This window comes from Leptonychotes weddellii, chromosome 9, assembly GCF_054177405.1.
Source record: "Leptonychotes weddellii isolate Sample4059 chromosome 9, ASM5417740v2, whole genome shotgun sequence".
In the NCBI taxonomy this organism is placed as follows: domain Eukaryota; kingdom Metazoa; phylum Chordata; class Mammalia; order Carnivora; family Phocidae; genus Leptonychotes; species Leptonychotes weddellii.
Genome location: NC_138377.1, coordinates 91,628,809 through 91,654,674, shown reverse-complemented (window position 1 = coordinate 91,654,674; position 25,866 = coordinate 91,628,809). Strand labels below are relative to the sequence as shown.

At 45.8% G+C, this 25,866-nt stretch overlaps 1 protein-coding gene and 1 long non-coding RNA gene across 22 annotated transcripts in view; both read right to left on the bottom strand.

Moving 5' to 3' along the window:
* Positions 1–562, bottom strand: part of TPM1 (tropomyosin 1) — a 27,296-nt gene extending 26,734 nt beyond the window's left edge. For 3 of the 20 annotated variants that reach the window (XM_081831226.1, XM_081831227.1, XM_081831213.1), the window contains exon 1: positions 311–561. In XM_081831226.1, coding sequence (XP_081687352.1) covers positions 311–424 — 114 coding nt within the window. In that variant the 5' untranslated portion in view covers positions 425–561. Of the gene's footprint in view, positions 1–310 lie in introns of all 20 variants that reach the window. The other 17 variants (XM_081831220.1, XM_081831221.1, XM_081831229.1 and 14 more) reach the window with 10 other exon arrangements.
* A 4,285-nt stretch (positions 563–4,847) lies between these two features.
* LOC115942067 (uncharacterized) lies at positions 4,848–24,396 on the bottom strand. Of its 2 annotated transcripts, XR_014148672.1 has the most exons (6): positions 23,612–24,396; positions 14,047–14,200; positions 13,873–13,942; positions 12,010–12,089; positions 10,061–10,334; positions 4,848–9,237 (listed from the first exon to the last, which is right to left on the bottom strand). It is a non-coding gene; the product is annotated as an uncharacterized LOC115942067 (long non-coding RNA). The 2 variants fall into 2 exon arrangements; XR_014148671.1 differs by having other exon boundaries at positions 4,848–10,334.
* Positions 24,397–25,866: the final 1,470 nt, after the last annotated feature.

The following is a 25,866-nucleotide window of genomic DNA, read 5'->3' as shown; positions in this document are numbered from 1 at the left end:
CCTCAAACCATCCCCCCCCCCCCATCCAACATTGACCCCCGATCCTGAGAATCAAGTGCCTCTAGGACTTGAGTTGACTTCGCGGGCTCTGGGAAGTAGAGGAGGGAAATAAAGGTCCCCAGACGAGACCAAAAAGTTAGAATAAGCCCGAGTCTTGCTCTTCCCCTCTCCCTTCTCAGTTGCGCGACCCTGGTGGCCCAGGAGTGGGGGGCGGCTCGCCCCCGTCCTCGGGGTAGGCGGCCGGGAAGGGGTGCCAGGCGCCCAGGGCTCGGGGGCACCCGGGCGGGCGCAGGGCCGGGGAGGCGCAGACCTGCTTGCTTCTGTCCTCCGCCGCCTTCTTATCGGCTTCCGCCTGCTCGGCTCGATCCAAGGCGTTCTCCTTGTCGAGCTTGAGCATCTGCATCTTCTTCTTGATGGCGTCCATGGTGGCGGCGGCGAGGGGCCCTGGGGCTGCGGCGGGAGCGGCGAGGCGAGCGCGCGGTGGGGCGGCCGAGCCGGAGTGCGAGCGCGGAGCCGCCTGCTGCTCCCAGATATGTACTTTCCCAAGGGGGCGACCGCATTCCTCGAGACAGCCAATACTTTTTTGGAAAAGCTTTTTTCTCCTGCCCCCTTCCCCCCTCCTCCCTCCGCCCCCTCCCCCCTCCCCGCTCCTTCCCGCGGGGGCCGCGCGCCCATTCGCTGCCGCCTGCCGGCCTCCCAGTTGACGGTGGATATGACTATATATGGGGACCGGAGCCGCCGAGGCGGCGGCCGGGCGAGGCCGCCCTGTTTCCAAACCTGTGCGCCAGGGACAGGGCGCCGGGGCCTCGCTAGGGCCCAGTCGGGCCGAGGCGCTGACCTCTGCCCTGTGCCCGCCGCGCCCCCTCCTCCCGGGGCCCACGCCGGGCCGTCAGGGTCCCCAGCCGGGCCCTCCCGAGCCCCAGGAGGCCGGGAGAGCTGGGCAGGTGGTGGGTGCGCGTCGCCCGGGGGAGCCGCCAGACGCCCGCGCTCTCAGCATCCCGCCCAGGGGGGCCGCCAGCAGCCGCTGGGCCTGGCCCCAGGCCTGCGTGTTCCCCGCACCCGCCCCGTGTACTTCCCCCGCAGCTCTCAGCTTGCCAGGTGTCATCTGGGTGCTCCCTCTCTGGAGGAGTGAAGGGAGAGTTGAGAGGAAGACCTAGGGACCCCTCCTGAGACTTTCCTGCTGGTGCGGGTCAGGATGTCTGGGAATGTCTTCTGTGTGCCCTTCTCCCCAGGGGAGGGACAGTCAAAGACTTTAGGGACACAGGACCTAGTTGGCTTAGTTGTGCATGTGCCTGTGTGTGGTGGTATGGCAAAGGGTAGGCTGTGTGTGTTGGTGTGTAGGTGGGTGGGTGGGAGTTTAAGGAGAAAGAACTTTGAGCTTAGACTCAGGCACCATGGTTTTCAGTCTCTATCACCCGCAGCTGTGTGACCTTGACAAGTAATTTAGCTTCAGTATCTTTTTAAATCCAGGGGGTAGATGATCCCTGAGGTGCCTCCAGATCTAACTCTTTGTCATTATTCTTGCACTGATTTTAGGGAGTTGGCCTCTTTCCATGTTTAGGTGCTCAGATACCAGGTTGCCAAAACGCTGGCTAAGTGTTATCCCAGCTAAGTCATTGTATCCACGGCCATAGCTCCGAGGAGGGATCAGGTCCAGCTGTGTATAGTGAGCTCTGCTTGGAGGCAGGAGGATTTCCCTTCCATCTCTCACTCCTCCCAGCCCCCAAGAGGGAAAACCCTATTCTTTTCAGGGCTTTGGTGGGAGGGGAAGAAAGGGGGCTGTCCTAGGGCCGTCTGACACTGGCGAGGCAGAGTTGGTGAGGGTCTTGTTAACAGTCTCCGCAGAGTAATTCACAACCTGTACTACATGGATACCGAATATTCCCCAGACGGTTTCTGAGCAGATTAGGCAGGCCAAACAACTTGTAAGTTCTTCAGAGAATGATCAAGTTCCTCTCCAGGATTTTATCAGGTTTCTTCCACTAACGCAACTGCCCAGGCGGGAAAAAATACCCTGACCTAATGATCAGAACATTAGACCTGTGTGCATAGGAGCTGCCTGGCACAGAAATTCACCAAGACCCTGTAATCACCCTATGTCAACCCAGCCACTGGAGCACAGAAAAGGTTGAAGGCCTCTGGGCAATAGACAGATGCATGGACCACAGGGAGCTAACTCCCTAGCTTGGAGCTCAGCACAGGGGGCAAGAGTAGGGACTCAGGAGTTAGACTGCAGATTCCAAACCTGGCCTGGCTACCTCCTTGAAGTGTGGCCTTACTCAGGTTACAACCCCTTTAAGCCCCCGTTTTCTCTTCTGTAAAAGTAGGTGTACAAAGTCTTCCTTCTTAGCGTTGTCACAAGGATGAAAATGAGATAAAGAGTGAAAGGCATTTGTCTAGCACATAGCAAAGTGCTCGGTCGACAGTGGCTGTTTGGGTGGCAGAAGGCAAATCATTTCTCCTCTCTGGGACTCAATTTTCTCATCTATGAACCCAGGCAACCAAACTAAGGAAACTCCTGGAGAGATCGTATATTACGGACTTTCCTCCACTGTGCCTAATAGAGCGGAGGATCTCGTTAAAGTTTCCTTAAATGTCTGGTGCTACAGATAATTCATTAAACACACTGTTGGTGAGCACTTCCAATATTCTAGGCAGGCACTAAGCTCTGGGATTCCAAAATGAGTAAGACATGTTCATGCCCTCCAGGTGTTCAGCATGAGCAGGGGTAGAAGAATTCAGAGGAGGAAGATCTAGAAATGACCACAGGTCATAGCAGACAGAAAAAAAAACTTTTCTGAAAAGTGGTGGTTTTCATTTTTTAAATTATTTTATTTTATTTATTCTAAAGATTTTATTTATTTGACAGAGAGAGCATAAGTAGGCAGAGAGGCAGGCACAGGGAGAAGGAGAAGCAGGCTCCCCACTGAGCAGAGAGCCCAATGCGGGGCTTGATCCCAGGACCCCAGGATCATGATCTGAGCCGAAGGCAGACGCTTAACCGACTGAGCCACCCAGGCGCCCCTAAAGTGCTGGTTTTTTAACTGATTTTAGAGGGGCGCCTGGGTGGCTCAGCCGGTTAGGCATCTGCCTTTGGCTCGGGTCATGATCTCAGGGTCCTGGGATCAAGCCCCGCATTGGGCTCCCTGCTCAGTGGGGAGCCTGCTTCTCCTTCTCCCTCTGCTGCTCCCCCTGCTTGTGCTCTTTAGCTCTCACTCTCAAATAAATAAATAAAATCTTAAAAAAAAAACCAAACTGATTTTAGAGGAAGGGTAGCAGTTAAAGAGAAGGGTATTGTATGAGCCGAGAGAAAAACAAGGCAAGTTTGACGGTGGTTGGACAGTAGGTTTATTTGGAGGGTGAACTGGGACATGAGACTGGAAAGATAGATGGGGGGCATATGGGACTTGAATTTCAGGGTTCACATATTCAGGTCTTCTTGTGTGGGTTGAAGCCAATCACTTCTGTTCCCCTCCCTGCACCTCCCACCTAAGTCTATGTGCAGAGGAGGAAGACTGGAGTGTCCAAGTGTGGAAATAGAGCCACACAGAGCCAATTTTTTAAAATCCCATAGTACCACATCATTATCCCTAGACTGATGGGTTAACATAGCAGGTCCCTGGGCTCAGTAGTTTCCATTTCACCACTGTTGAGAGTTTGCTCCATAAACAGCCTGACAGCCAGACCCCACCCAGCTTGATGGACTGCACATCCATGACCTCTCTGTCATCAAGAGCAAGGACAAGCAAACATCATGACTTAACTCAAACAATATCTTCCATACTGGGCAGGTCTCCTGGTGGCTGGAGAGGATCAAAAGGGCTGGGCTGGACGGCCACGTGCTACAGTGTATATCCCCGTTCCCAGCTGATTGGCTGTGACTCAAAGACAGATCCATAGGCTAACCAGGGACCTAGGTTGCAGCCTGTCAGGCAGAGGGACTGGGATACTCAGCTTCTCTCTCACTGCACTTTGAATGAAGGAACATGGAAAATGTGAATCATTAGCTGTGGCTGCTGAAACAAAAGGGGTTTGCAGTCTTGGGCTAGAGATGTCTTAAATGAGGGTGATTAAGGCTATTTATGCATATTTGGGCTTTCTCTCCAATCAGAGTCTTGGTAGGATTACACATCCCCACCCAGCTAAGTTAGTTGTGGTCAGTGATTTGTTTTGGCCAAGGAAATGTGAGCAGAAGTGACATATGATGGACACTTTAAGACCACATGCCTCCTCATGTTCCTTTTTCAAGACTGTCACTGCTCTGGCATTCTGGGTTCCCAAGTAGCTATGATAAGAGGAATTCCCCCTCTCCCCAACTAACCCTTGGTGGATATGTAGCCAGAGTGAGATATAAACCTTTGCTATTATAGGCCACTGAGGTCGGGGGTTACTGAAGCATAACTAGCTTTCCTTGACTAATACACTGCAATAGGCCATGCATCCTCTAAGTTTTGAGGAAGCAGAGAAATTTGGTTATGGAGAAAGAATGGAACAGACTTATCAAGATAAACAGAAAGACCATGGAGAGAAAGAGACTGGGAGAGTGTGATCATATTTCAGTTCCAAGGGTCCTTGTAATAACTCTCTTTCTTTCCTCGGGTAACATGAGAGAGTCTGCGTTCTTCGAAAGTAAAAAGCTGACCAAATCATGCTGGTGTAGAAGCCTGCACAATACCTTTGGCCCCGAGCTTCTGTATGGACACTAAGAACATCCGTGGAATTTCCAGATTTCTCCAGGGCTTGGTATCAGTCATTTCTCAATAAATGTTTGCTGAATGATGGTTTATTGGCTGTTAGTCATATGAATAAGTAGGAGAAACAATACTGGGAAGGAAAGATAACAAAACTAGGAGTGAAAGATTTATTTCCATTGAAAATATGGACTCCGTGGTTTATTTTCTGAATAATAAATATAAGTATTGTGATAGGGTAGGACAAACATCCCTCAAATATTTATTGAACACCTTTGGTGTGCAAAGCATTTAACTAGAGTTTATGAGGTCAGGGAAGGTGGATTAGAGACATGGATCTTTTCCTCCAGGAAAATATGTATGTTGCAGATAAAACCCTCTCTCTGGGGGTCATTTATTTGTGTATTTCCAACAGTGTTATGACCATTGTCCCAAATGCTGTCTGGGCCCCCTGTAGCTATGAGGATCACATATCTCAGGTTTTCTCGGAGAGCTTTAATATTAAATAGACTGTCCCTTTACCCCCATAAGAGCACTCCTACTTGCCACACGACATTTCCCAATATTTGGTTAGAAAAGAGAGTTAACATAAGCAAAGCTTGCTACCGGGGACACCTTTAACAGGAACACTTACTTGAATATGTACATGAGGGTTTGTTTGTCTAAAAACATAAAGCAAAAACCAAAACCTCAATTTACCTGATAGTCACACCTTGTTTCATAGCAATAGCTCTGTGTATGGTGACTGCCCCAGAATCAACAGTGCTGACTCAAGCAATTAAGGGAAAGTGAAGAATCTATAATTAAATCGAGAGACAATTGCTTCTTCTATTGGGTTTTGAAATGCAGCGTGTTATTATGCTCATGGCTCATTGTCTCATGGAACAAGATACAGCATCTCATGGAGCAAGATACAGCGTGTCTTCCTCATCCACAGGGGAGTTTTCTTTCTCATGGGCTTGGGATGCCACCACCACCAAGGACCCAAGGAAAATAGGCTCTGCTTCCGGGAAGGGTTCGGAGCTCTGAGAAAAGTCTTTAGGCCCTGTGGATGCTTCCTTCCTTCATTGTTGAGTGACTCACGGCTGGTCCCGACTCTGCGGAGAGGCCCCCGAGTGTAGGTGCTACCTGGATGGTTTGCACAGGCAAAATGGTTCTCCCAGTACAAAAAAAGGCCTATGGCTTTTCCTGCCTTACATCTTCTCTTCTTACAACAGCACCAACTATGTGAAGGATTGCTCGAGCCTGACTTGTGGAATTTAGCAGCCTCAAGAACGTCTGTATGTACAGTTTATTCATGTTTATTATCTCCTCCTTGCAGCTTATGACAGCATCAGGATGAGGACTGTTATTCCCACTCTACAGATTAGAATATCAAGGGCAGTGCAGGATCACTGAGCTGGGAGGTGGCAGTGCAGGGACAAGAACATGGATGTCCCGGCTCCCAGCAATGGTGCTCTTTCCATTAACCCTGCCCCAGCCCACAACACATTACAAGGTGAAGAGGAGAGAGCAGAGGGCCACCAGAGGTCATTTCTACATATGAACGTGGTTGACAGGGGACAGTAGTGAGGCTGGGACCGAAAGGGTGTGTTATCTTGTATGGGCCCAGCTCCGTACTGCGGCCCCGGCCCCTAGACCCCACCCTGGGCTGTTGGGAGAACCTGGGCCCAGGAGACCTTTCTCTCCTCTCACATTGATGGCTCAAGATGGGACAGGAAGGACATCTTCATGAAGAGAGAAAGGCAGGCACATTAAATTTGTTCTTAGTAGCTTCAGGGGAGAGTTCGAGGTGATGGCTAGAAATCTACACCTGCTTTTCTCAAAACCCATGGGTTGGCAAAGGAACGAGCCACCAATCAATCCAAGGAGTATGTCTGGGGGGAAACGAAGACATAATATGTGGTCAGGATAGCAGCTAGTGCTTCCTCAAGACTCCAGCTGTGCTGAATGAAAGCGTCCACAGACTTTGTAGTCCAGAGACTTGAGCCAGCCTCAGGGGCCACATTTCAGCTTTGGAATGGTTTTAATCATCACTTCCCAGCAAACCCCACATTCTTTTCGTATTGGATGCCACCTGTTCATTTTTATATTTTTATACTTGGTTCTCAAGTTTCCACTGATGTCCTTAACAGGAACATATGTGAGAGTGACCTTTGCAGCTTCCCGAGTGGTGGGCAGAACTCCACTCTTACCCTGCATACCATGAAATCAGATGCAAAAGGGCCCGTGGAGGTGGGTAAGCCAGAGCCCCCCGCTCTAGTTGACATCTAGCTGTCACTCCTCCAGGCTCTCGGAAGGCGGCTGTGTTAGGTGTGCTCCGACTTGGGATTTCTAAAACTTTTGTTCCTGCGACTTTGCCATACTCACGGCCAACAGCTTAATTTTCAGTTGAGATTATTTGGTTTGGAGGCCTACAGGTAGGCCCAGGTGACTGAAAAGAAGCAGTGAACTTCGGTGTTTTTGTAAAGACCCTTTCTTGGCTGACTAGCAAAATCCTTCTCCCCAAGCACTTTCTGCTGGGACCCTGGTTTCTCCTTAAGAGAGCCTGTTTTCCTGATTTAATAGAAATTGCTATTCCTCAGTAGAAATGCTTCTTTGAGTGTATGTTCTCCAGAGGACCATTTCTACCTCAATAACTTCACTGGAGGAAAGAACCAGACCTTTCTGACTGCTCAAGGTGGAGGAGACTCTGTTCTTTTTCTGAGGTGCTGCTGCTTGAGGAAGGAGTTCCCGGCTGGAGGCAGGGTTCCAGAAGAGGCTGGTTATTTTTAGCATGGCCTTCTTTCCTTCCCAGCACCTGCCGTGATCTGTAACCCAAGGGGCTACTTAAATGTTAGCAAGATGACTGAGGACAGGGCAGCCTGAGCTAATGTCCTAAAATACCACCCAAGGGAGGCTTTTCTTGCAAGAGCCAGATCATTTCTAGCTCTGTTCCTTTTCTTGTTCCTCCCCCAAACTGTGGGGCTGTTACAGATCCTGGCCGAGATGTGTGACTTCTGCCTTGGGAAGAGGTTGGAGAAAACCACTAGATCTGTCTACCTCGATGGCAGCCAGTTTAGTTATAATGATTCTACTCTTGGCTCTCATCTTCAGTTTTTTTGTCTCTACTGTTTATGCCGGACAGAAGCAACAAGAGGCTCTCAACACATATTTCCCTGAAGCAAAATCCTCTTTTGATATCCATGAAAATATGTGAAGATGAGAGACAAAGTCCAGCCAATGCTCTATATCAGATGATGATGATGGGGATGCAAACATCTTTCTCATTGCAGATATAACTCATTGAATTCATTATCCCCTGAAGATGGTGCAAGCTGGAAATAGAAATATGTTCTCAAGGAGCCTGATAAGTTTGTGGAGGACAGATGCATCATGGGTCATGAAGGACAATGAGAAAGTTGTAGGAGGTCTCTAATCCTGGAGTTTGACATCAGCCCATGTTATCCACCACATTCCTCAGGGCCTGTCATATGTGCAGGACTGTGCTGATAAATTCTAGGGCTAGCCCGTGGGGAAGTTCTTATGTGCATCTGCTGACGTCTCAGCCTCCTCTAAATTCTCCCAAATGCCATGGAAGGCTTGGTTATGAAGTCAGGAGCTTATTTCCAAAGGAAATGAACCAGAACTTAAATATTTAAATGGGTTTTGTCCCCTGTAAAGTGGTCAGTTTTAAGTTATTTGGCTGAAAAATGTAAGCAGTGAATCATACATACAGTGATACAATTTAGTAAAAAATGATAGGTATACTTTATATAATATATATGTATAATATATATGGGTACATATACAAACATAGAATAATTGGAAAGTTGCCTATCAATCTGTTAACTGAATTCATTTCCTCTGAGGAGTTGGGGGGGATAGGATTGAAAATGGTGGTCAAAAGTATAGCCATATACTTAAGGTTTCATTTTTATAAGTGGAATATTTTTATGAATTATATAATTAAAGTGTTAACAATCTCTTATTTTCCCTTTACCATTCTTTCAAAATATATATATTCTTGAGTATATTATGGAAAATTCTGGAGGGTTTATAATCGCCTGAGGGTCTTAGAAGAAGGAATGGGAGCCGAAGCCACACAGCAATTAACAATCAATTAAAAAATAAAGTGGTCCATCTCCTTCAGGGCACCTAACTGTTTTTAAGTGCCTGTTATTTGTCAGGCATTACACTGGGCACCAGAAATTAAAAATGAACAACCCAGCATTCTGACCTTCCTCAAGATCTTTTATTTCTAAGTCGCTGCTTGTGGCAAACTCAAATTTCAAGCAATTCACTGGAACTCCCATTAGTACTATTTTACAAGCCCCCCAGTAAAATTAGTTTCATTACTCTATCATCTTGTGTTTGGACCCAAAGCAACATGCCCTCGGCTTGATCACATCAAATTTGCCGCACCTGGTTCTTGATGACTTAGGAATGTTTCCAAAATGCAACCTACCTTCAAAGGATCAAGATCCGTCTCACTAGGCAAAGCCAAAAGAATGTGCTACAGAGCCTAAGGGAATAGAGGCGCCAAACGTGGAGCTCGAAAATACTTCTGGAAAAGATTCAAATAAAAGAACATATGCACACTACTGACTATAGTTTCTTGGATGATGGGATTATGAGACATTTCTGAAATACTTTCTGTACTTTCCAAAGTTTAAAAAATGAATATGGGGGCGCCTGCCTGGCTCAGTTGGTAGAGCATGTCATTCTTGATCTCAGGGTCGTGAAGTCGAGCCCCATGGTGGGGGTAGAGATTACTTAAAAAAAGCAAAAAACAAGTATGTTTAACTTTTATAATAATGATAAATCAATGAATGTTAAAAAGCTCCTTTAACCATCAGCAACAATGCTTTATATGTAAATTTGAGGCCTCCTCAAGGAACAGTTTTGAAAGAGTGCTTATAATTCTAAATTGCCTATTAGGTTACTCGTCATATTCTGCATGTTTCCTATTTCACAATCGTGGGCTATTTGTGTACTTGTCTTAATGCCTCTCCTAGCAGGAACGCTCCTTGAGTACTATCCCTCTCCCCCAAGCACCCAGCTTAGGACTTCCACTGAGTAATAAGACAAGTAGTTTTAGCAACAGACTCTCCCTAATCCAGGCCTGAACAAGGCTAGAGCTTGAACCCATTTCAGACAGGCACCAAAATTCCCTTCCTTGACTGCTAGACTGCATTATGCCTCCTAATATTTGCTGGGAATAGGCCCGCAATGTATGTTTATCGAGTGAACGAATATTCCACATGTGCATTAAAAAAGTGCAGTCCCAAGATCTTGCAGTTACACATCATTAACAGCAACAGGAAAGCCCACAGCCAGTATCTTCTCAGCTAAGAGAGAAAGTCAAGCTCCCCGTAGTTTGTTTTTACCTCTGCTGACTCTCTGTCAGCCTTGACGTCTGAGCAAAGGATGGTGAGCTCATGGCTGTGAAGGATGTGCTTCTCCCAGGTGTGTGGTTAGCGGTGAAGCTGTTGCCCATGTCCTTCTCTTCTCAGTCATCCACCAAATGCTTCCAAGGCATGAGTGCTGGTGGTGGCTCTCTGGGTCCCTCCATTCCAGGGAACCCATGGTGGGTTTGCTCCTTGGCATGATCATTTCTTCTTGGTGCTTGCTGAGCCAGTGGGCCTGGGTGCCCTGGTATTGCTAGAGACAAATAAAGCCAAGAAGAGTCCAGTCACTGAGCACACCTGATCTAGTGCAAGGCCAGGCCACACACGAGCCCTCCTGTCCAACCCAACAGCCTAGGTGGTCCAGTTAAGAGGTCAACACAAGGATGTAGACCGCCATGTTTGGGGGAAAAATGCCTTCTTGGGCTTTGGAGTCACCCAGGTAAGAGTCTGAATAGGGATGAAGGTCCTTAATCTCTCCCAGCCTCAGTTTCTCCTGCAAACCAGAGACAAAAATACCCACCTCATAAAATTGTTAGGAGGAGTAAGTGTGAGAACAGAATTACTGTGTCTGTTGCTTCCCTTCCAACTTTCACATAGGGAAAAATGACCAGCAAATTAATGATTTCCTATTTACCCCCTGAAACAAACAAGCTCACTGGTCTTGCTCTCAGATGTGCCTTCAGTATAAACCACTGATAAAGGAAACTGAGTATTTCTTATATTTTACATGGAGAAGTCAAGTGTACAAACCTCTGTTTATACCTTTTTGGGAGCTCGGAATTATTCTTTTAAAAAAATATTTGGAATTAGACCAACCTGATTTTGCCACTTACTAGCTTTTGACGTTAATCAAGTCACTAAAACCTCTCTGTGCCTCAGTCTCCTCATCTGAAAAATGAGGATACATAATGATACTCACTTCATCAGATTGTTGTGATAATTGAGCTAATGAATGTAAACCACAAGTGCCTACCATGTAGAAAGATTCAATAAGTACTACTTTTATAATTATTTTGAATTTATCAAAAGGTCCAAGGCACGTGAACATATATGCTCACACACCTATGTGTGTTTGTTGGTCTGTGTATAAAACATTAGCCCAAACATATTGTTATCACACCATTTGGGGTTGACTGTTTAGCAATGATCTCTTCTCTACCCCAAACTCTTCTCAAAACAAGACTGCTCTTCTGTGACTTGGACTTCTGATTCCTATGCCCTTCCAGACCACTTAGGTTAGTCATTTTAACCAGATATCACTTGTATGAAATGCTAGGGAGGTGGCTCCTTGAAGTCCTGCCAGAACTGTATCAGGTAGGCTCTGGGGGCAAGTCAAGACCTGACCCTTATTTGTTTTATTTTTTAAATTTTTTATTGACATGTACCATACATACTGAGATGTGCATATATCATAAACATACAGCTCACTGAATTCTCACAAACTCAACAGACCTGTGTAACCAGCATCCAGATTGGGAATCAGAACATTCCAGAAGCCCCTGTGCTCCTTCCATATACTATCTCTCTAAGGGTAACCAATATCCTAATTATTTCCTGGTTTTGAACTTCATGTAAATCTGGCTCCTGATTTTGAACAGCTCAGTGTCTATTTGTTTCTACCCAAAATCTACACTGTGATTAGGTTTCCACCTGTTTTTGATGATTAATTCAAGTGTCAGCAAACTTTTATTCAGCAGCAACTACATGCAAGACACTGTGTTAATTAACTAAAGCAATGAGGCAAAAGAAGCTCAGTGTCTTTGGGGAGTGATTTTTGCAATCTTCCTTGCACAGGGCCACCTCCCTGAGTTGTTTCTCTCTAGAATGAGGTGCAAGTTCCCCATACTCTGCTCTCTTGTCTGGCTCCCACTCTGTGTTCTATCCATGGAAGTGAGTCTTCCTTGGTGAAGGTCCCAAAGGAAACTTACCAGTGTATCTGATTTCCAACTCCAGAGTTCCAGGACGAGTATCCGACTGGCCTGGCTTGGCCCACTCTTGGTCATATCAGCTGTGGAGAGGGTTAGGGACACAGGGTGCTAAAGGGCTGTGGACCACCCCCTCCCCCGAAAAGAGGGAGTGCTGCTGAGGAAGGGGGAGGGGCTTGGCTTGGAGGGTCTCAGCAAGGACCATGGTCCAAACTGTCTCCTTCCAGCTCTGATAGTCTATGATTTCTTTTCCTTCTCATATACCGATCCTTGACCCAAAGTCTAAACTGATTTATTCATTTTCTTTACCAAATTTGAACTGAAGCACTTCAGAGATAACAATGCTCATGGAGGACTAAGGCTCTCCGAACTCCCATTTGAGGGAGACTTTCTGGCTCTGACGCAGCGGCCAGCCACTCAGGATGGTGGCCCTTTCATCTTGCTTTGAGGATCAGCTGTGGTTTTATAGACACACATGCTCTGCAGTCTCTCTTTGGTTTGGGGCAGAGATGGGGGAGTGGGGGGAGGAGTCTTCTATCACAGCCAGACCTGGCCCCTAAAAACTAATTTCCTAGATACAGGGACCACCAACTGTTTACGATGATGATTATTATTGCAGAGCATTGGAATTCCTGCCCAGATGCCAAAAGTCACCCATGTGGAGGAGTGTTTGCAAAGGTGTCCTGAATCCTGCATAACCTCGTGGTCAGAGTGAGGTGGTCTATGCCGGGTCTATGGTTCCAGCTCTGCTCATATCATGTGTGGAACAGAGACGGAGGCAGGGAACTGTGCTCAGTTTGCTTTACAGACATGAGCCCATTTAATCCTTGCTGCAAATCCAAGAGGGAGACACTATTCCTACTCCTCATTTTTATGAATATGCAAGCTCGGGCAGAGAGTAGTTAAGCACACAGGTAAAGCCTATTATCATTTACAAAATGTTTTCCTCCTGATGATCTCATTTCATCCTCAAGAAACCCCATTTTATGGATGAACTTCTTTTAGCTCAGTTTCCCGATTATGCACTGGTCATATGTGGCAGAGGTGGGACACAGATTCAGAGCTCTGACTTCAATCCCCTAAGGCAGGTGATCCACAAATGACTGTAAGAAGCAGCAGATGGTGAAGCATGCCTTCAAATGATCCAGGTGAAACTCTGGGGTTTCAGAGACTGGTGAGCTCATATACAGATGGAGGAAACTGAGGAAGGATTGAAGGAGAAGGTAATATCTAGACTGAGTTCTTGTCAGTGGGCAGGACATGAGCTTGAGCCTGGGGAGGAGAAGAAATCATGGGAATATTCTTTCTGACAGGTGGTAGCAGATGGGACAGTATGTCATCAACCTACAGGTGGAGGTCTGTGATCTCAGAATCCCCTGACCATGTTTCTTCAGTTTCTCTGGGTGCCTGCAGTTGGGGACGGGTTGGGGGCAGGGATGCAGCGCCATATTATTTACAAGTGCTGGGGAGATCCAGCAACTTTCTAAAAGAAGGAACAATAAAACTTTCATAGACTGTTGCAGAGTCAGTTGCACCACAAGGTAGAGGCAGGTTGTGTGTGTATGTGCTGGGACGTTTGCAGGTCAGGGCGGGCGGATGGGGAGCAAGCTGGCGAGGGGTGGGGGTGGTGGGGGCTCTAACAGCTTCTCTGGTCCCATGTTAGTTTCCACCGCCAGAAGCATGGTTTATGGGAGGACAGGATCCCTTTTCTGAGTCTCAGTTTCCTCATCTACAAAATGGGAGGTCATAACACACCATTCAGGATTGCTGCAAGAAACCAACGAGATGTGTCAATTTGTCTTGTGACCTTACTTTCATTGTTATTTTCTACAATTATTAAGCTTCATCATTCTCATGGGTGCATACCTTCCCAATCAGAAGATCACAGTCTTTGGGGGTAGGGGCCATGTCATCTTCTTTTAATCTTCCTTAGTGTCTGACAAACACACAACAAATTGTCTCAACAAACAAAATAGACAAATTCTTAGTAAGGTATATTTACTAAGCCAGTCCCTGAGTGTAGTTTTTCTGGAGCCTTACCTGAGTTCTTGAAATTGGAATGAGCCTGGTCTCAGTGAGCTGAAAAAAGCAAGGTGGGACTTCACACAATCTTTCAATCCTCATAGGTAAAGTTGCATTGAGCCCCCTGTTGTGTGCCTGGTCATGGGTGAGTCCTATTACACTGGATCTTCTCCTTTAAAGAGATAGATTATTTTAGAATCAAGAACATGAAAGGTGATGATAAATTAACCATGAAGTTATTGAAAAATGAGGATCTTGTCCTTTCTGTTGCTACAGGCTCATCAGCAGAAGAACAAAGTTAATCCCGCCAACCCCTGAACCTCACTGTGTAGGGTACCAGCCTTCCTGTTCTTGAGTCCTGCACAACTTGTCTTGGGGTATGGGGTGGAGGGCTGGTAATGGACAGCTTTTTGTGTGTGTGATTGAAAGATCAAGAGGAAAAGCATCAAGCCTTGGGGCTTTTTTGGAAGATATGGGCCCAGCTAGGAGGAAGGCTTGATTGTCCTTGAGGAGACAGGATCAGGCTTGGGGCTTGGGTGGGGAAGAGGATGGAAGACCTTCATTCCTGAGGGTGGCAGGAACCAGAATGGGCTGGTGGATGCTTAAGGACCATGGCCCAAACACCATACCTAGGGAGCTTTGGCTTCTGTCCCAAGGCTGAGCTTGGCATGGTGGTCATGGATATGTTTGTGGAGCAGCCATCCTTTGAATGGATCCTACAAGCTTGGGCCAGTGATCCTAACTGACCGTGATAGACCACGACTAGAGAGGACTTGCTTCTATTTTCTCATGGGTCATGAAAGCCCTGGGGAAGGGGCAAGGGAGCCACAAAATATGACCAACATGGGACTTTGCACTGAGGTTGGCTTAATCAGGAATTGGAGCCTGATTTGATGGAATTCAGAAACATTTCAGTAGTAACAGTTCTTATAGCTCAAGCAAGGAACAAAAATTCATGTCAGTTAAGCTAACAATGGTGAACATTGTATAGAGAAATTGCTATAGAAAAACTCTCCTGGACCTGAACATTGTGTGTTGAGGGTGAGAGATGGCAGAGGTTGACATGGAAGAGCTCAGCATCAATCTGCATAATCTTTGGGTGATAAACTTTTTTTGGAGAGTTTACTTTTGGGATGAGTGCCTGGAAAATTTGTGTCTTTGATATATTTGAAAAACTAGGAGATGCTACAAAACCACAGGTAGTCTCTGCAGTGTTAGGAGGGAATTTGGATTTGAGCTTGTCATCTCACATTGTGATATTTGTGGTTAGAGTATCCAGCTTTAGGAGAAAGCAAGGATATTTGGGGAAGTGAGGACCTTACTTTGACTACTCTGCATTTTGTTTCCATTCGTTTATCTCCAGAGCTCCTGCACTCAGTCTTTCTTTTGTCAGTGAAGTTTCCTGCCTTGGTTCCCCACCAGAGTCTCACAATCTGGTGTCATCACTAGATTTTCATTGTTTTGGGGACATTGTCTATTGCTCCAGAAGTCCAGGGTCTACAAAAGGGAAAACCGTGAAGGTATGGTTAAAGAGAGACAGCTTCCCCTTTGATTTTGATATGGAAGGACTGTATTACAGCCCCCTATCCCAAATCATGGTGAATTCAGCCAGTTTTGATGGAGGATCAGAGGATGAAATAAGCAAAGTGAATATGGTGGGAGCTCTACTAGCAGGAAGGCAAGATGGTCTGGCTAAGAAGGTCCAAGTGCCAGGTGAGGGGGAAGGGTGTTCCTTAGGGCAGCAGCTCAAGGATGTTTTGTCAGGTTGAGGATGAAGAATCATAGTGGGAGGAAGTCAGAGCCAAAACCAAGGGTACCATAACAGGTGTTAAATCCAAAAGGTGGCTGAGGTAGAAGAGGAGAAGGAGCAGACAGGTGAGGGAGAGTTAGGGGAAGAAGCTGGGCTGAAGTCAGGACCAGATCTGTGAAGGGAGATGGTGTGCTAGGGTGCCCATGACACTCAGTAGCTGGTTCATTCCCCAGAAGAGAGTGCTGATCCTCAGGGGCCAGAAGCTGTACATTCACTCTGGTCCCTTGAGAATCTATGGAACTCACCTTCATGCCTATGTGCTTTTCTTAGCCAGCTTGCTGCCTACACTCTACTCTCTAAATGTTTGAATCCATCTATCTACCTGACCCTCCATCCCAAAGTGACCAGGGAGAAGGCAACACAGAGAAAGCCTAAGAATCCACTTGTCCACCAACCAGTAACAACAACAACAACAACAACAACAACAACAACAAAACCCAAACAGTTTTGATGGAGGATCAGAGGTTGAAATAAGCATTTCAACTCATGGTTTGCTTTATGTCTCCTTCACTGTCTCTACTCTGAGGAAAGAGATCTAGAAATATACATCAGCCAGAGCCCTCTCCCAAACTGCAGATGAATCTGATGTCTGCCTACTCTTCTCTCTTCACTTCACCTGACAGGAGCCTCTTTAACCGTCTCCTCTGAACACTGTACTACATTCTGGGATCAAGATAGATCTTAGATAGGGAGAATGGCAGGGATCTGGAGCTGTAGTTCTGTGGATCGGTACTGTGTCAGCTTGGTAGCTGTTCCTTTCGTAACCTTGCTACACTCCTCAGCTCTACCTGGACCTGAGCTCCAGGTGTGGGCTTCTGACTGGCTTACCATTTCTACCTTCATTCCCTAAGTCTCTGACTGGGTTCCTCTATCTAGCCCCCCACACCCTACCTCAAAGTCTTGGTCTGAAGTCTTGGCCTGGAGTCTTTGTACCTGTCCTTTGCCCTTCCTTCAAATTATACTTGTCCAATACTTTCCTCCCTTTAATCCAGACTCTCCAGCCTGGATCTGCCTGAATGTTGTGTTCTGGTGAGCCACCAGGATGTCCTCTGGTTACCCTTAAACTACCCTTAGGCCAGCCCACCTCTCTGGACTTCCAGGATTACTTATCACCGAGACTATCCTTGAACACCTTCCCTGCCTTGGTGGACCTGCCTTGGCCAACCATCTCTCTTGTGTGATCTATCCCCTGCCCTATAAGCCATAGCTGTGCTCAGCAGTTTTAAAAATCAGTAATTCAGCAGCCAACAAATAATTCTTTATGCGACACAGGCTCAGGCTACATGGGTGGTGCTATGAGAACAAGGTTCCTCAAACAAATGACAATTGAGAGGCAACAAATATCAGTTTGTAGTGATACAAGATCAAATGTGGAGTTCTCTTCGTTTACCCTTTTAGAAGAATTATTTGATGAATGTATGAGTTAGATATTGCTGCATAACAATTACCTCAAAATATAATGGCTTAAAACAAGAATATAATAGCTTAAAACAAGAATAAATACTTATCTGTCACAGTTTCTAAGGGTCAGATATTAAGAAGTGGTCTAGCTGGGTAACTATGGTTTGTTAACTCGTCAGCTTGTACCTAAGATCTCATCAGCTTGTGGCTAAGATGTCAACTGGACTGCAGTTATCTGAAGGCTTGTCTGGTGCTAAAAATTTACTTCCAAAGTTTGGTGCTAGATTCTGAGAGAACACCACATTTATTCCCACAAGCCTCTCCATGGCTCCATAAATGTCCCTATGACATGGTGGCTGGCTTCCTTCAGAGCAAGTCATCTAAGAGACCAAGGAGGAAGCAGTAATTTATTTTATGACCTAATCTTGGAAGTCACAGACTGTCACTTCTACCATATTCCATTGGTCACATAGGTCAGATTCAATGTGGTTGGGACAACATCCCATAACAGAGGCAAGGATCATTGGGGGCCATCTTGGAGACTGATCATCACATCAAAGAACCATTCAGCTTAAAGACCAGAAAGAGAATCAATTTTATATATTAAAAAGATAATAATATTTGTTTAATGCTTTATCTCTGGTGCTAGAGTAGAGCCTAGCTTATAGGAGGTACTCAGTAAACATTTAGTGAACACATGATGGCATCAACAATATATATGCTTTCAGGAAGTGCTTTATAGTTTATAAAGTACTTTTCCAGATCTTACACAAATTGATCCTCACCACTGAGAGATAGGTAAGGCTAGTATTATTAATACTATTTTTTAGAAGTATTAATAGTATTGTTAATACACTTTTATTTCAGATCTGTAAAGTATCATCCAATCAGATGGGACATGGTCCTGAGTCTGTTCCTCTTCCCCCCATGCTCCACTCATATACACAATCAGGATGTGACCCCTGTTTACCAGGCTTTGCCCAGGCGCATAGGCTGAGGTAGGTATCTTGAGGTAGAAGTGAAATGACCCTTGGGAGGCTGGGCCAACCCCCTTTTCTGGTTGACAGGGTGGATTTACTGTGAAGCTGGTGACAGTTAGGCCGGTCACTTGCATGGACCCTTCCAGGTCATTTCCAAACATTTTGGCAAGTGAAAACCGTTTCTTTGTGACACAAGTTCTAGAAGATGGTCACCCCCTCTTAACAACATTCTCAGTCACCTGACAGTGCAGCTACAAGTGTGTGGTAAAAGCATTAAGGGCTCTCAGAATAGGTGCCAGGTGCCGCTGATTTCCTCCCTCTCACAGGAGAAATCTCTCTTCCATGATACCTGAAGTTATTGATAACTTCTGAAAGTTATCAATATAACAGTGTTCAGTGTTTCAGTGTTCAGATAAACACTGAAAAAGTGTTTCCCAACAGTTACATTTTTTCTTTTCAGGTCCGTCTCATAGATGCGATATTTAAAATATAGATACTAAAACTGGGATTTTTTTCCTTAAAGAAACTAGTTTTTCTTTAGCTAAATAACTGAGAGAAAATCAGATAAGAAATTAATAGATTATGAAATCAATGAAATGGACATAAATTATTCTGATATCAAGCAATGCCTTGTAACAACTGAATTTTTCAGTGTCAAAGGCAGTTTTTTTATTAAGAAGAAGTACATTTTGAAGACAAGTAACAAATAGGGTCTTAGACTGGTGACAATCCCATCTTTAGGGAGGGGCTCATCTGGGTGAAGGGAGGTTTCTCTGGGTGAAAGATAGTCTTCTTCTCAGCCAAGGTCTATGTAGTGCAGCTCCTAACAGTCTTGGCCAGGCAAGGGATCCCTGTGAGCCTGGGCTCCTGCAGGCTTAGAACCACCCAGCTCTTCCTATGACCTACACGACCCAGCCTCTCTCTAATGAGCTAGTTGGGGGTTTCTGGGCATGAGCAAATAAAAAGAAACCCAGAGGAAACATTCTGTATGTAGTTAAAGTAAATATTTGCTCCTCCTCACTCCCCTATCCTTCTCTAGTTTCAGAAGAATCTTTGTCTCTGGATTAGTTCAGCTGAAGTTATTTTTCTTGCCATCTGTAAGGAGGATTTTCCATTTTTTCCAACAAGAAAATAACCCTTGGGCCAAAGGAACTGTGAAAATGTTTAGTCTCCAGGCAGGCATGCAGACTCTCAGGGTGGCGGAATACCTGCAGTTCAACTTTGGAGACTGCCATTATGTCATTTACGAAATGACCTCTCTTGCTTTTCCTTCACTCACTCACCATCAAATTCCTGGCTCCCACAATTCACAATAACTATCCTTTGGGATGTCACAGGGAGACTTATTGGGGTGCGGTGGGGTGCTGTTGGAATGCCACACACTTACCCAAAAATGTGGTGTGGAACAAGAAAATGGATGCCAGCCAAGGAGACTGGAGAACTGCTGGTCTCAGTTTCTTGATGTGTGATCATGGGCAAGTCATTTCCTGTCTTTGTACCTCAGTTTCCCCAATTATAAAAAGAGTGTGATGAACTGGCTGCTCTCCTTTCTAGGTTCAGTGATTTATATGACTCACCCTGAAAGGGGGGCAAGGTGAGACAAGAATCAGGATAGTTTGTAAAATGATTTACATGAAATGAGTGATGAAGAAGCCCATCCTCTGAATATTCTTGGGGGAGAAAAAGAGGCCTTACCTTTAAAGGATGTGTTAGTATTAGTGAACTGCATCAGGTCAGGCAAATGGATGTCAGGGGGTACTTGCTGGGAAGGGAGCAGGGATTGTGATCACCAAAGCAGATTGATGAGGACCTAGCTCAGGAGGACAGTGGCTGAAGCTATCAGTAGAGGTAGACCAGGAAGCCAGGTGAATAATTAGGTACCAGGAGACAGTTAGAAGTTCAAGGTCAAAGCAAGACAGAGTGAGAAACTGAGTAGTATATATAGCAGCAATCAAACTAGCTTGCAACTGAAGCCTCTCCTGCCTTAGCCAGGAAACCTTTTACATGCTTCCTGCTGAACCAGGGCTGATGATGAGACCACACTGGCCAACTCACTGTTTGCTGGCCCGGGAAGGATCCCATGGGAGATAAGAGTGTGGCTGGAATGGGGAGTGAACCCAACTAATGTTTTCAAGTGACTAAATATTTATGCAAATAAATATGCAAAACAATCTACTGAAATTAAAAGACAAAGTATAACTGATAATAAATTCATATCAACTTAAAAAAAATCAACATTTAGATAAAAACTGTTATATAACCTTTTGAAAATGTAGTTAAATCTTTAAAAATACTTTTGTAAAAATAAAACTATAATTTTAGCTTTCAGCGTCTGCCTGCGGTCAACATAAAGAATTAGTATCATGCTTCCAGTATGTTATGGGTAGGTCTGCAAATATACAAATTTGAAATATGATTTGTTCACTCTTGCAAAATATTCTCTAGCCATCATGCGTAACTGTTGTGAATACTCCATTAACTTTTGAGTGTCTTTAGAACCACACATTAGAACATAGAAGAAATAGCACTACTAGGAAAAGATATTTCACTGTGCACGAATCTGTTGTGTTCATATCAGAGAGGAAGAATATAATAATTAATTTGCCTTTACTCTTATCTATGCATCCACTGCTCAAACCTTGCCCACCCTCTGAAGGGAGGAGTCCATCTCCAATGCTGGCCTCAGCACAAGCCACAAACCCTGGCATTTGGGCACATTTTCCTTTTGATTCTTAGACCCACGGCAAGAGATGTGGAGAAGGGTTTCCCTGAGGCCTGAATGGCGTTACTCATGAGAGTGGATGTTTAGGGTTATGGGCTGTGCTATGGCCATGCGGAGCTCAGGATCCTGAGTGACAGAAGCACTCTTGTGTTCTTTCAGACATGAACATATTCTGCGTCAGTGATATATGAGACCCAGGGAAGCAAGGGCTCAGAGAAGGGGCGCCTTTTGCCTGGGTCTTGCCCAGATGATGGATGGTGCAGTTGAGGGATGCCGGTGTGGATGAATGCTGGCTAAAGATTACACGTTCAAAGTAGAAAGGAAGCTGAACCATAGATAAAGAAAGTTCCATTTTTTGGAGGGTCCTTTGGTGAAGCTTTCCCTAATCTCTCCTCTTCCCTTGTAGACAGGATGAATTAACAGCCTTTGAACCACTCCTATATGTATTTGTGTATTATTACAAATATCACATTGTAATACAGAATTTAAAAATACGTTAAGATTTGTTTCCCTGGCTACGTTGAAAACGTGGGGATCAAGTTGGTATCTTGATCGTCACCATGTTTCCTGCGTGGAGCGTAGCCACCGGTTTATCATAGGCTTGTGGACGGAAGTGGACTGTGAGTGTCAAGGGCTTGTGCTTTGGTGCCAGACATTCTTGAATTTGAATTCTGGTCTCACCACTTCCCAGTTGGGTGACTTCAGAAGTTTCTTAATGCCCCTAAGCTTCTGTTTACTCATCTGAAAATGGGGCTAAGTGGCATTCCCACCTCCTATGGCGGTTCTGAGGCTACGGTATTTGTCAGATATTTAGTACAATGTTAGCTGTTGCAGCTATTCCCACTCTTAATCCAAACCAAACCATCTCCTTGTCCTGCCTCCCAGTGCTGACCTGCAAACACACCAGGCAGTGCATACTGGGGCACGCGTTTGCAAGGATATTGCAAGGAGACATTATTGTTGGGTCAATTTCTAATCTTAAAAGGGACACGGAGTGTGTGGAAAGTCTGCAGGTCTTTGAGCCGACTGGGAAGGAGGGAGGATTAAGGAATCTATCTAAGCTAGAACAGTAATGGAACAAATGAAATGTAGATCTTCAGTTGTCATTCTCCTCCTGGACAGTGACGCTCTCTGGCAAATATTTCCTGCACTAATGGGGTGGTGGTAACGGCCCTGTCCTAAGGCAGCTCCCATCCAAAGCTGAGGAGCTGGAGAGGGGGTGTAACCTGAGACCTCACTCCGGCAGGCCTGACGTCGCAGGCGGGCTAGCACCAACTTTCGGAGCAGCAGACTTGCGGGGGCTTAGCTGTTTCAGGGACGGTCGTGTCCTGCTGGTCGGGCACAGGACACGTCCTGTCTCTGAAACCTGGAAAAACACACAGGCCACGGTGGGCTGGCGTGTTCCTATCTGTCAGCTGACTCGCCCTGAGAGAGGTCTTGGCCTCCCATCATTCCACTCACCACAGTATTTGCTCTTTTGGGCCGTGGGAGGCAGGGTCTGTAGCCTGAGCTCTGTGCCCTCAATGGAGCAGCCCCGGAAATATTTCTAAGCTCTGATTCATCTCCAGGTGCTATGGCAGGTGTGCAGGGACAGGAAGAGTGTAAGAAGGCTCTCTGGTCCCAGCAGCTTATACTCTAGTTGGGGAAAGATAATGCGGTGCTAGTCAGCTGTTAATGTAGTGAATGTATGTCCTAAGTGTCAAATTAATGCTTTGGAGGGCAAAGGAGGGGCCCCATAGAGTTGACTGGGATGTCCTAGGAGGGAGTCTGAGAACAAGGGAGGTTTCTTGCCACGTTAGGATGATTCTCTGACCTTACCACCCAATTGCCAGGACTTGGGGTAGGAGGCAGAGGAGAGGGGTCAGATTCTTGCTCAGACTGCTATGAGATTGTTAATTCTTAGAGCTGCCTGGGATGAGACCTGCAAATCACTTCTCATGAACACCCTAGGCTTGGGATAATCCTTGGGAAAGGTGACACACCACGTATGGGTCCCCTTAGCTCAAAGATGCAGAGCGTCTCAGAATGTGGCTTTCTATCTAATATGCATCTCTGGCAGCCACAAGGTTATACAGCTGGCCGGGGGCCCAGGCCAAAGTTCTGGTTGACCTGGGACCACACGGTAAGGGCCACAATGGAGTGTGAAGTAGCCCATCTTGGCTGCTCTAGGATCTCAGGACAGGCCACAAAGAGCCCCATTTGCAAAGCATTGCAGATGGGGGGTGGGGGAGGTTGTCTCTTGATCATGCTCTGGATCAGTCTCTGGGTGGGTGGGTAGGGTGCTTTAGCAAGTTCCTTGTTAGACGAGTCTATTCAACTTCACAAGTAGGGCCAGCTTTGAGAGTTCTAAAAAGCAATTATTACTGAGCGACCAAGCCGTTCAAGGCCGCCTGAAAAACCTGTCATCAGATGGTAGTAACTTTGCTGCTTCATGAAACCCTGAAAGGGGCCACATAAGGAGGGACCACCGCCCATGTCCACCATTGTCGTCATCATTAGCATTGTCATTTGTCATATAAGAGCAGTCATTAAATACCAACTAGGTGTCAGGCACAGTGCTATGTGCTGATCCTCATAGCAGTCTTGCAAGATGAAAGTTAACTTTTTCATCTTACAGGAGAAGCAACTCCAGTTCAGAGATGTTAAATAATTTGTTGGAAATTAACTTACTGCAGAGAGCGGCAGGGCTGGGGCTGGAACCTAGGTCTGCCCGACTCTGAAGTTGATGTTCTACCTTGGCAACTGTTTCCACAACAGCAGCAGAGATGTAGTGGCTTTGGCCCCAAGTGACCTTCCTCTGAGTGTAGTTCAAACTCAACACCCAAAAAACAAATAATCAAGTCAAAAAATGGGCAGAAGACATGAACAAACACTTCTCCAAAGAAGACATGTGAATGGCTAACAGACACATGAAAAAATGCTCAACATCTTTAGCCATCAGGGAAATTCAAATCAAAACCACATCGAGATACCACCTTATACCAGTTAGAATGGCAAAAATTTACAAGGCAAGACACAACAAATGTTGGAGAGGATGTGGAGAAAGGGGAACCCTCTTACACTGTTGGTGGGAACGCAAGTTGGTACAGCCACTCTGGAAAACAGTGTGGAGGTTCCTCAAAAAGTTAAAAATAGAGCTACCCTATGGCCCAGCAATTGCACTCCTGGGTATTTACCCCAAAGATACAGATGTAGTGAAAAGAAGGGGCACGCGCACCCCAATGTTCATAGCAGCAATGTCCACAATAGCCAAACTGTGGAAGGAGCCGAGATGCCCTTCAATAGACGAATGGATAAAGAAGACATGGTCCATATATACAATGGAATATTACTCAGCCATCAGAAAGGATGAATACCCACCATTTGCATCAACATGGATGGAACTGGAGGGGATTATGCTAACTGAAATAAGTCAAGCAGAGAAAGACAATTATCATATGGTTTCACTTATTTGTGGAACATAAGGAATAGCATGGAGGACATTAGGAGAAGGAAGGGAAAAATGAAGGGGGAGAAGTCAAAGGGGGAGACAAAACATGAGAGACTATGGGTTTAAGAGGGGTGGGGGCGGGGGGATGGGTTAGCCCAGTGATGGGTACTAAGGAGGGCACGTATTGCATGGAGCACTGGGTGTTATATGCAAACAATGAATCATGGATCACTACATCAAAAACTAATGATGTAATGTATGGTGACTAACATAACATAATAAAAAATAAACAAAGAAACAGCAAAGGGGTTTATTGGAGAGTCATAGGGTAAATCAGGTACTGACAGAAAGGCTGAAGAGCCAGGCAGGAACCTGACCCTACGAAGACTCTCACATGGGAAATTCCTCTAGGAAAGTATTTGGATGCTGGGAAGCCAAAACAGAAAGAGAAACATTTACTGCAGATTCCTAGAAATGGCAGATCATCAAGGATGGTGGCATTGGAACCCCAAGGAAAATGTGTGGTCAAATGTAGCTAAAACCCACAACCATTGGTACCTGAAACTTGGTGCCTCAAGACAGGGCCTAAAAATACAAGTCACTTATACACATTTGAACAGATGATCATGTCCCTTCTATTTGCCCCCCACTCACACAACAACCAAACTTAAGTGGGTGAGCTTTTGTAGTGACCATCCCCAGTGTGGCATTAACCTCAGGACCCACTCACTCTACCCAGCCTCCAAGATGGCCCCCGACGATCCTTGTCTCCTGGTATTCTTACTATTTTATAGTTCCTCCCCCATTGAATCAGGGCTGACCTGTGTGAACAATAGAATCAGTAGATACGACAATGTGTGACTTCCAGAGCGTGGTCATGGAGGCATTGAAGCTTCTTCCTTGGTCTCCAGGATAGGTGGCTGTGGAGTAAGCCAGTTGCCATGTTGTGAGGACATTCAAGCAGCCTCATGCTAGCCGCATGAGTGAGCCATTGAGTTGTGGGGTAATTTGCTACACAACAATAATTAGAGGGGAGAAAGAAAGAAGGTGATATGTATGAAAGCAATAACCAATGAAGGCATCTAGTCTTTACCGGGGCTGAAATGGACCTACCAGCAGGTATGGACACTTACTCAGTAATAGCCGTGACAAGTTCCCAGATTCTCAGCAAACCGAGAGCTCCCGTGTTTTTCATAGGTAGTTGTGTTTGTAAGAGATGCCAAATATATGTGGCCTCCTGGGACAAGGGTAAGGCATTCGTGGGGCCCAGGGTAAGGCAGTTGAGGAATGGCCTTCCCTCTATAGGTAGTGTCCTTCCAGCCCCATAAGCCTGTCTGACCAAAGACCTTCGTGTATTGTTCCCTCTGTGTAAACTAGGGATTGGCCCACTATGGCCCGTGGATCACTCACCAGTTTTTATAAATAAAGCTTTATTAGAAAATACCTGATTGTTTGTGTATATTGTTGAATGCTATTTTTGTGCTACAATGGCAGA